Source organism: Polyodon spathula, chromosome 28 (genome assembly GCF_017654505.1).
Source record: "Polyodon spathula isolate WHYD16114869_AA chromosome 28, ASM1765450v1, whole genome shotgun sequence".
In the NCBI taxonomy this organism is placed as follows: domain Eukaryota; kingdom Metazoa; phylum Chordata; class Actinopteri; order Acipenseriformes; family Polyodontidae; genus Polyodon; species Polyodon spathula.
The window spans coordinates 5,617,188-5,629,258 of NC_054561.1; the positions used below are offsets into that span (position 1 = coordinate 5,617,188).

Below are 12,071 nucleotides of genomic sequence, written 5' to 3' on the forward strand. Positions count from 1 at the left end.
CTATACCCCCACATTTTCCAGATTTCCTTTTTTTTTTGCCAGTTTCCTGGTCAAAATGTTTAATCAGTATTAGCGAAAAGGCTGTTGTAATTGAGTGCTTTAAAAAAACAGTGTGTGTCATTACATTCTTAGAATATATCTGTTGCCTTTTGTAAGCAAAAAAAATAAAAAAAGAAGTAGTGGTGCATGCTTTTGTGCTGTTAATTTTTGTGCCGAAATACCTGAAAAAAAATCCATGTCAGGATCTCACCTTGACAAGCACCCGACAACTGATTTTCAATAGCAATGCAATAGTTCTGTATTAAGAGGAAATGGTACTATGGGCAATCCTGTAGCTATAATATGTATGAACCAGAAGGACAACAGTATCACTGTTTGGCACTGTCAAGAGGCTGGCTGAGTGGTGACGCCAGACCCGGAACAATAACACACAGGACAGAGACGTGGAGTTTTGGTGAAGCTGTAAATAGACAAACAAAATGAACAGACACTAACAGACAGGGCACGAGCACTAAACAAACAGACACTAACAAACAGGGCACGAGCACTAAACAAACAGACACTAATAAACAGGGCACGAACACTAAACAAACAAGTACCGTGCTGGGCCTCCAGCATGACGTAGCAATTGCTTCCTTTTTCTCTCCATCTCTCTCCCGTTCTTTCACCCTGAACACACAACCCCGAGCGAGTGAAAACGAGTGTTCCTATTTTGTAAGTCGTTGATGAGTCTCTTCAACAGAGTGCACCTCATTAACTTTTTGCTGTTCCAATATGAGAAGGTCTTCATTGGACAATTCCTCAGAATGTGATGCCAGCAACTCATCAACATCCTCTGGTTCCACTTCTAAGTGGTGTTCTCTACCCATATCTACAATCAACTCTGCTACAGTTTCTGTAGAGCCTTGGAAGTCAGAAACAAAATAAGAGCACAGTTTTCTCCACATACCATTCAAATTTGATTGATTCACTTCATTCCAGGAGTCACCAATGTTTTTCACTGCATAGTAGATGTTGAAGCCTTTCCAGAATTCTTTAAGAGTTGGCCCACCTTCAACGTCAGTTCCCCTGATGGCCTGGGCAAATGCTTGCCTAAGGTAATAGGCTTTGAAGGAGGCAATTACCCCCTAATCCATAGGCTGTAGCAATGAGGTGGTGTTGGGGGGCAGATAGACCGCTTTTATGTTTGGGTGCAAGTCATCACTCTTGCTTGCATTGGGGCAGAGCCCTTAACATGTTCCTTAACCCTTATCTTATCTTTTATGATTGTCACCACCGACGTACGAGGGGATATCCGAGGCTCGATCAATTTCGGTAGCCGTGTCACCTTTTTCAGAATGCTTGATAATGTTCAACTTTGTTTCCACTGTAATGGTTCTACGTTTATTAGAACCTGAACTATCTCCCACAATTAATTTCCTCTTATCAGGCATTGTTAAGGGCAAATATATTCTAAAAAAACAGTTACATGCATAAAAAAAAATAAAAAAAACGCTACGTGACTGAATCAGGGCGACCACGACAGGTACTGCGGTTCGGACACTGAGTATGCTCACATGATGCATGGCTCATGTCTCGCCGTGTCGTAAATGCCGTATCGATGGTGTAACATCAAAGCAGGGTAACAATGATAAAGAGTCATAAGTGTCGTGCGTCGAAGTGTTGTAAGTCGAAGAGCGCCTGTAATAGTTCTGAAACCTGAGATGCAAATTATAACCTAAAGTCGCTACAAATTTATGTTTAATATATGGAACATGGTAGTAAAACATGTAAATCCCAGTCAGATACATATAGTAATTATGAAGTCTTTATAGAGTAGATCACGGTATTTGGTTACAGAAATCAAAACCCAGTACTGGCTAACAGGGTTATATCTTTACATACTGTATGTTCAGTCCATTCTGATATAAAGCTACAGTTGTAGAAAGTTTACAAAGTAAGTAGGGTGCATAGTTGTCCTTGAATTCAAGTCTCTTGTTGCCTATCCCAGTTTCGCAATAGGAAGAAATGTAAGAGCAAAGCTAAATGCAGGAACGTGCGGGTGCCTGTGCTTATTTTGGGAACAGAAAAGGGCCTCAGGCTGTTGAAATGCAGTTGGTTTTTTAAAGCTGTAATATATAGGACAGATTCTCTGTATTAATATAGAACGTTTGAGTCTGTGCCACTGGGACTGAGACTGCAGTCCCTGATCAAACACTGGGCTGGGCACTTCTGTACAGAAAGTTCAGTACAACAAAGCTGGAAATTCACAAGGGCAAAGCAGACAATAGTGATACAGAGCGTATAGAAACTATAACACCAGTCCTGTGTGCAATGTGTCTGATCCAGTAAGAACCTACAGCAACCGTTGTATTATTAGCAATTTGATAGATTGAATATATATTGATAATATATTGTTTTATCATCCAGAACCCACTCATGGAATTGCATCATTATAATATACTGTCTATTCAGCTGTAGCTTATTCTACGTGATTAAGACATCATGCAGTACTGCGCTGGCAAATTATCTACTGCAGCGTGTTTTAAGTGGCTGTATGGAAATTTAAACAGAACGGGAATTGGTTTGGAGGGCAAAATGATAGTCAATTATATTTAAATATTGTTGGCCACAGAAGTTAATGAAGTAGGACGGTAACTATTGTATCGCATTACAAAGCAGAGTGTATTAGTGTAGGGGGGGTAGGGTGTCAAGTGGATTCAAACAAGTATAGGGGGGAGCTGAGCTACAGTGGGGGCAACTACGCTCAGGCTAAGCCACCACCACGCCTGCAGTATTCCAGAGCAAACTTAAAGAGCAACTCAAATGTAATGTTCCCAATGTTGCCCTAGTTTAACAGCACATGTTCTTTCATTGGGAAAGAGTAATGCATGAACCACAAGAAAAGCAGAGGGCAAGCAAAAATGGAGTTCAGCGTTTTTATTTATAAGATCAAACATGCTTTTTGCATTTACAACCAGTGATTTATATCAAATTGATCATTTTGCAGGGCTTCGTAAAAACAGAGGCATATTAGTTAACAACAGCTACACAAATTACAGACACCGTCGTTCACAAGTCACAGGTTATAAAGCACTGCAGGGCACCTCAGCAGAATAAAACAATACAGACTTAGTTACACCGATGAATTGGAGGTGCTGTTGAGGACTCGATCAACAAAATGTATTCAGATCAAAATAAATCGGAGTTCCAATTTAACAAAGAACAAAACCTAGGGAGTCCTCAATCATCTCCATTGGTTAAATAATCCTATTCTCACAGCTGTTAAAGGAACTGGATTTTCAATTTACAGGCTAAACAATCACATAGGGGCCATTCTAGATCTCCCCCTACCCTTCTCACTACAGTCAAAGTCGATGCTGGGCTAAGAATGTAGCAGCAGTGGCAACACATGAGCTACAATTGCTATATGCAGATACGCACCACTGCCAGTATACACTACAGTTCATAAACTTCACACACGGCTCATATGAGATGCATTTTGGGACATAATTCACCCACTGATATTCACATACACTGTATACTAAAATGCACACAGAACATATTGAGACATATGCACTGTATACTGAGACGTATAGACTATATAGTGAGACTGCTTGGTACTGAGATTGAGCATCAAAAAAACAAAGCTGGCAACCTTTATTTAGCTTTTGTGCGGACTGGACTGAGATGACGTAACTGGAAAACCAAAGGCATTTATTTCAGTGTATACTTCCCTTAAAATCCACCTTTACTCAATCTGCAAAGAAGAAAAAGGAAATTATGTCATAACGGACTGTGTTCAACAGGAAGTGATACCAGAGGCCACAGCCTCTGCAGGCCAAGAGATAATGGCCACCTAACAGGGGGGAGTAGGGATGAGACTGGATTTCTTTAAACTGTAATTGTGATTCATATTTACTGAATGAAGCATTCCATACGTCGTTCCAGGGCCAGCGTTAGGTTTTTGTGGGCCGTGGACCTCCAGTGGACTCCTCACCATCACCCCCAAATGAAAAATAAAAAAGGTTTTCATAATCAGTAGTCCCTCGCTAAACTGGACAAATAGAATATTAATTTTTTAATACATACAGTAATAAAATCAAATGAATACCTGTAGCACACTTTCTTTTTACTTTATCCTACCGGTAACACAAAATAAATCATGCTGCTGCATTTTACACATCACTGTACTGTACGTGAATGTAGTAAAAGATTATTTTAAATTAAAACTAAATGATTTTAGTGTATTTTCTTTTTTACAGTAGCATACTTACTGCACAATTAACAGAAAAAAGAACAGACCATTTACAAAAAAAATCTTTTTTAAATTTACATATAAAATTTGAGTGTGCTTATTGCAGTTTTTTTTTTTAGATTTTTTTCTTTTCTTTCCGTTTTTCACATCCAGTTTTGTGTTTCTTTTTATTTGAAGGATCCAGAGATTTGGCAGCTTTCATTTTTGATGGTTTTAAATCGTATAATTGTAATAGGTGTTTAGGCGATTTGATAATATAATACGTTATGATAATGAGGCTCGACAAAATGCTTGTCAAATGAAAGTCTTGATTGTTAGAATGTAAATGTGTCACATTTGTATAATTGTATGTTGAGATCATGCTTTCGGCTTTAAGAAAGAAGTGGGGAGGACAAAGCCAATAGGGAGTGAGAAGATGTGGGACTAAGGGAACAGAACTCTAGCAGGAAAAGAAAAGAGAAAAGGGGAGAACCGAAAGGTTTCACTGCACTGCAGGCATACAGTTTATTCTAATGAAAACGAAATGCTTCTAGCCCCAAAGGCTGCTTGAGTAGGATAGCTGGCAAACAAATAGTACATTTACTTATATTTGCAATTTCATTTCTGTATGTATGTGAGCCTCCCACTGGCATCGGGGCCCCTGGCACTTGATCGGGTTGCCCGGGTGATGATACCGACCCTGTGTGATTTATATTAATGAAACCATAGCTATTTCTGGTAAGTAGTAGGGCTTGTAATTTTCGGGTTTTATTTTTAATTAGATGACTTCCCTTTAAACAAACTGAGCTGATTCTGTTTCATAACTAAACCCAGAAAAAAAAAGCTGTTAATTACAAAACAATCTTTGTTTTTACCTTCATATCTTGCCTGCGTCTAATTCTGGTCCCCTTAAATTTTATTTGAAACAGAGCTGACAAATTAACGATCCTACTTTTAACTCGCATTTTTGCAGTCACCTAATTTAAAGTTGTGCTTTTGTTATTTGCCCCACTAGTTTAACAGAGATTTTTAATCATAAAAATGAATACCCTTTGAAGAGTGTACACCAATAGCAAGTCCTTCAGTATTTCACCAAACATATCATAAAGTATTTTGTACAAAAAATGTATTTCTGTATTACAGCGTCCACACTTCTGACAAACCACACTACCTGATGAGATTTAATTAGAACCAGGTTCTCCGGTTCTTGAGTATGGTATTAAATGTTGTGTAGTGTGAGCGCTAACCATACAGAACTTTTAAACCGGTTTAAAGGCAACTAATATGGTTTAACGCAGGGGTGGGTTCTTCCAGTCCTGGAGGGCCAGTGTCCCTCCTGGCTTTTTTTCCAACTTTGCCCTAAATTACTTAATTGGATCAATTATTACCAATTATTGGTTAATATAATTAATTTAGAGCACAGTTATTCAATAAATAGTATTGAGAATCATAAACAGAGTCATTAAGCAGCAATTTATTAATTTATCAAGATATTAATATGTACAATACTAGTTTTACAAATATAACCCTAAAATAACTAATACAATAGGTCCATTTTCATACTGAAAAATAAATTAAAATAAAAAAAAATAATAAAAAGCAACCAGTTTGGTTTGTGTAGTCTTCCCATATGTCAAGTAGGTAGTGGAGGAAGGAGATGAGTGTCACTGGATTGCATTTAACTACAGTATTTTTGGGGGGAAATTACCTTGACATCAGAAATCTTATAGTTCTCCTATTGGAGAGAGAAAATGGGTTTCTTTTTAATAATGTCCATATTTTTCTGTTTTATTTTTCCAGAATTCAATGAATTTGCCTCCAGACAAGATGAAACTCCTCAGCCAGTATGACAATGAGAAGAAATGGGAGCTGGTTTGTGATCAGGTAAGATTTGTCGATGTGTGTACACAGGATGCGCCTTAAAACAAGAACAGTTATTATAGGAGGATCTTTCAGCCAATCGGAGTGAATGTTTCATCAGCTCATCAGCTGTATTCTACATCACAGAGAAACCCAATTCATGACATCAGCCATAGCATTTTACATTGTATTCTTAATATCGGTACAGTTGACGTCACATGCTTTGAAAAGTCAATACCTGAGTCACCACTCGGAATTCCATACAACTGCAAGGTCCATTCAAAGTGGTGACATCACAATCAATTGCATACCTCAACCACTTAACAGTATTATTAACAATAACGCAGTATATGAGTTCTAGGACTACGAGTGTCTGTGTACCGGGATATACACATTCCCTTTCAGCCTCAGTCCTTAAACTCTACTGTCCATTCCACGTTTAACAATATTTAGGTTTAAAAAAATGTAGGGGTTGTTTGTGACAGGAAGAGTTGTAATTAGTTTTCTGAGCATGTAGACATTTCCAAGAAGGGCCCTTGACATTTATCTTCACTTCCCACCTGTTCGCCCTCTAAAGTGTGTCAACAGGAGCTATTCTGGATGTTATTCACTTGATTTCTAAATGTATTGGATTGTAAGACATTCATTGAATCAATGTAATGTAAAGAAAAAACTGGAATGTAGTCATATTTTGATGGTAGAAGCCTTAAAACTAGGCATGGGAATAAAATACGACAATTTAAGTAATATATACTTCTTGTTTAAATCACTTTGTATATCTTTTGTTTAGTTTTTTTTTAAATAATGTTTCTCTCTGTCTTCTCTCTGAAGTGTGTATCATTAACCTTACACTCTGTTCAAGCAGAGATGTGTGAGAGCGACAGGTAGTGCTGGGTGTTACACTGCCGTTATGGATTCAGTTCTGTCCCCTGTCAGTTAGATAAGATGAGGTTAAAATCTAAAACCACAAATGACGCACAAGAAACCATCTCTTTTGCACTGTAGTTTAGACACTCTGTGCGCTCTATAGAGGCCTCAGAGACACTTAATATCTCTGAGTTTTAAAAAGTCACTTGGATGTAAATGCAACAGAGAATGATGCACAACATCTTCCAAGACCACACTGGCTTGAATAATTGAGATATTCAAACCCAGAGCAAGTTGTTCTTGAGAATAGCTTTTAGATTTAAGTATGACTTCTAAGCAAACAGTTTTTTTTTTGTTTTTGTTTTTTACCATGGTAACAGATATCACCTGTAAACAAACTGGTTTGTACCATGGTAACGGATATCACCTTGAAATAACACAACTCTGTCACTTCCTCCTGATTCTTGTCTGTGATAGAAACAGATGATGACACTGGGGAAGTTTCCACTGGTTATTTCTGTAGTTTACAAAACAAAGTGTTCTTATTAAAAATTAGAATGTAATGCTTTCCTGTTAATATCATAATCTACCGCATTAATGGCACTATAGACGTAAGACATCTTTATTTTTTGTTGGGTTAATTAACAGTAATGTATAAAATACTTTAATTCAATGACAACAGTTTGATTTAAAACGGTTTGAGATTCACTACATATACGAGAGTGTGGACTCCACCCCTGAAAGCTAGAATGGTCTCTTAATGGCCACATTTAGAGGAGTGCGCGTTTGCTAATTATCCATGAATGAGAATTGCGCTTGCAGAGGTGTGAGTGGCAAATTAGTCGCATAGGCAAGAAGCAAATAAACAAATAGAAATAAATAACATAAAATAAAGACATTTACAACTTATGTTCAACCATAAGAAATACTCTTAATATGACATTACATTGTTATACTGGGTTAAAGCAGTTAAATACTTATAATGATCTTGCAGTACATACAGTTATTATACTGTTTCATTCTTTTGCCTTGTGGTTGGGTAGCTTGACAGACAAGGCTGGCTCTCAGCGTACCCAGGAGACAGGAGATTGCAGCTTTTTTAGTTAAAAAATCATGCAAAATAAAGTACTGGAGCTGAAACAATCACAGGGCTGAACCATGCAGAGCACAACCTGTTGTTCCAGCATGTATCGTGAACAAGAGCCCAGGACAAAGCCACTGGCTCCAATCATTTATCCCATGTGAGTGCGACCACAATCTTCACATGGATTCTGCAAGGATGGGAATTTAACACCAAATGTACCAAACTTATATTCGAATGTGACTAACTTTATTTACAACACACTGACACTAGGGGTGGCCAAAATGGGCCGTTCCACTCCTGGTTTTTGTTCCAAGCTTGTTCTGTTGTTTAACTGAACCCATTAAAACTCCATCCAGACCCTATATTTTTACATGTACAGGGCTTCAGCCCTGCCCCAGGACCCTATAGTAAAAATAAAGTAAGCCATTGGAAAGAAGTGAAAGTCATCGTAACTAACATAACGCAATACATTTCCCATGCACGCTTTTTGTTTAATTTTCCAGTAGAATGACACAGGAGATCAGTATTAACCCATATTCATATTTACCACAGTAAATCTGCACAGTAATATGACAGTTTTCCCATGCTATTCCCATGAATTTATCATTGTGTACCATGGTTTTCCATGATTTTCCATGGTTTTCCATGATTTTCCATGGTTTTCCATGGTTTTTAACCTCTCTGGGCTTTACAGTGCTTATCAATGCCTTGCTGTGTTTTTGTTGTGCTTTATTACACTTTGATATGCTTTTACTATGGTAAACTTTTTATAAGGGAATTATTACTTTTGAAATTCTACAAATAACACAATTTCTAAGAATGCTTCTTAATTTTATGTAAAGCTGCTTACCATATTTAAATACACATTTTGTACAGCAGAGAAAAACTAAAAATATACATTCTGCACTGAAGCGTAGCAGATTGAGCAGCTGTCAGTCTGGTGTCATCTGACTGGACCACAATATGTTAAAACATGAATATATAAATATAATTCACAGCATGGTACAAAAAATCAAATGAACAGCAAACTGGTTTTAATCATGCTCCAAAAAAAAAGAATGTATTATTTTTCTGAAGGAGATAATGTGTGCATAAGCTGCAATATTGTATCTTTTTATATGACTGTCATTTTAAATAGGAAACATTTAGAAAACCAGAAGCCCTGGTCCATATTGTTTTATAACGAGATGTAGTTTACATTTATGTATTTATATCTTGTGGATTTCAATAAAGGACTCTGGCAGATACAGGCATTGCATAAATATGAACATTTTCTTTCCTGAATGACTAACAGCAAAACTATATTATTGTAAAGCTTTTTATTTAAATACTCCATTAATATAATCCAAATTAGTGTGAAAATTTAAAAAAATGGTACATCTTAATATATTGACATAAATAACTAATGTATGGGTTCCATCAAAGTCTGAGTGGCCTCAGTGTTCATTTTGTACCTGCAAAATGCTTGTCTATGCAGCCCACTCCATATTAATTATGACTGCATAGGAACACAACATTTTAATAGTTTGCTCTCATCTCTAGATGCCATGTATGTGTCACTAATGTGTAGGTATTACTGTTCCGAAGGCAGCTATGTAAATGATGTGTCACAGACAAGAGGAAAATCCTCTCTGAAAAAAGAAGGCGTTCAAGTATTACTTCTTTACAGGAGGTTGTCACTGACAGAAAACAATGGAGTCAGGTTTAAGCACTTGATTATGGTTGACAATGAGCCAGAGGGAGGGGTGGGGGTTCTAAAATTTCCCCACACTTAGTGTTGTAAAACTTGAACACTCCCAAATACAGACTCAAGAGTTTACTACTGAGACTAATACCTTTCATATACTGACCCACGGCCCCCAACTTAGCAGCATTAGCCACATCATCATAATGTTAATAGTCTAAAAGGCCGAGACTGTACCTCTGCAAAGACTAAAACATTCACAAAAAAGTCTAAAATTGATGTATCTGTCAGAGAGGAGAGATTAAAAATACCTCAACCCCACCTGGATTTCCTTTGCTATTGTTAGATCTTTTTCTTCAGAGACCTATATGAATTTTGAGCAGCTTTCAGGATCAGGTGTTTGTTGCTAGGTAACCTGAAGCCTGTGTTTTTATTAAGGCCATTTTGACGTATTGAAAGCTACGCTGTTAGAGACAGTTCTTAATTTCCTTTTTAATTAGTTTTTAGAGAAATGTCATATGCTTGTGTCTTTTATTTTCACAATTACCTGCAGAATTTACCCGTCTTATTATCTTTCAGTAGATTTGCTATACTCAACGATAATAAGATGTTTAGTTGACCGACACCATCTTTTTTTGGGTTAATCTGATCATCCTCTACCTTGTCTGGATAAGCTGGATGTTTTAGGGCATCTTACGTTACTGGGGAATTGCCCTTGAGTTCATCAAGACACCTATCCACAGTTAGCCCTCCTATTAGGTTTCAGGTCTATTTGACCCGAGACTAGTTTCCAATTAGCTTAAATGCTATTTTTCTTTTAATTTTCTGTATAATATTTTATAACTTTTTCTAAGTTGTGGTCATGAACTTATACACAGAAAACAGAACCTTTGAGATGTTTATTTTTTTTAGAACAAGTCATATGTACAAATAAGATGTTTCGGGTCATTGTGACCGGTGGCATTTATCTATGTATATTTGTGTGCAGGAATAAAACAAACTTCTTTAATTTGTTATTTGATTATTATTATATTTGTATTATTATCTCTGGAAATGGCTGCACCATTCTGGAGATATTTATAAACAAAAAAACAAACAATATATATCTACAATTTTAGATACAGTATTCTACAGTATTGCAACAGCATCTCACTGGTAAAGACACTCCAAAATGAGGAGCTCCCAGGCTGGCAGTCAAAGAAGTTTGATCTCAGCTCCTGGACTAAAAGAGCATACAAGAGTAAAACCTTTGCAAATAAAAACAGTTAATCAATTTAAGGTTGTTTAAATTAGTTTGAAATTGCATCGGGTCAATATGACCCAAAACATAACAGATGTATCTAAATTCTGAATATAACAGGAAGGTTAAGCCAGAATAAAACTTACAAAAATGATCAAGCTGTCCTTTATCCCAGCAGGTATAGGTTTATCAAATCAAGCAACATTTCAGATAGTGCACTCTGATCCATTATAGAAGTGGTACCTTTGTGTCTGACAGGCGAGAATTGCAGTTTGAAAATGATGACGCTTATTACAAATAAAGAAAAGGTTTTTTAATTTTTTTTGTTGCTGTTCCATGAATTGAATGACAAAAAATGTACTGTAACGGTATATTTTAGGGTGCGACATCTACTGCAGGTGTAAGAAAAATTCACGTTTTTTTTTTTTTACACCTTAAATGACAAAACACCAAAAAACGAGCACTCTGAACAACAACAGGGTCGTCACTCCTGTTCATGAACTTAGGTGGCCCACCACTGGTATTGTTCAGGCCTGAAGATTATGTTAAAACATGGCTGGGCAAAGGTCAGAGGCAGCTATCATAGCAATAAGACATGAAACCCACAAACAGATGAAAACTTGAAGCGCATAGATGGAAGCTATTGTAAATCAATGTCAGTACATTAGGTCTAGAAATTAAAATGCTGTCCCCTTAATTTTAAGATCTGGTACCTCTGATGCCACTGATCTCCATAGCAGGCTCTCTTGGGGAGGGGAGTTGACTCCTTCTCAGGGCGTGTGGAGGAGAGCAGGTCTCTCACACTGACTGTGTCCTCTTGTTCTCAGGAGCGCTTTCAGGTGAAGAACCCCCCTTCTGCCTACATCTACAAACTGAAGAGTTACCTGGACCAGGGGGTGCTTGGCCGCAAGGTGGGTTGTAATCTGTACTGTACTGATCTCACTTATAAAACATAGCAGAACCTGATGTGGTGCTGCTGTCTGAAATGTCTTTGTATCAGATAGTGTCATTAAAATTGGCTATACTGTGTAATTGTTCTTGCTTAACAATATATTATAAAAAATACATTAGAGGGTGCTGTGTAAGATATAGGCTGATTTTCAGCCATTTAAGATCTTGG

At 37.2% G+C, this 12,071-nt stretch overlaps 1 protein-coding gene across 1 annotated transcript in view; it reads left to right on the forward strand.

Moving 5' to 3' along the window:
* The window catches only part of LOC121301763 (formin-like protein 1), a 57,672-nt gene that overhangs the window by 13,481 nt on the left and 32,120 nt on the right, over nt 1-12,071 (forward strand). Inside the window, exons 2-3 of the mRNA XM_041231361.1 lie at nt 6,017-6,100; nt 11,779-11,862. Of these exons, the coding sequence (XP_041087295.1) occupies nt 6,017-6,100; nt 11,779-11,862 (168 nt within the window). The remainder of the gene's footprint in view (nt 1-6,016; nt 6,101-11,778; nt 11,863-12,071) is intronic.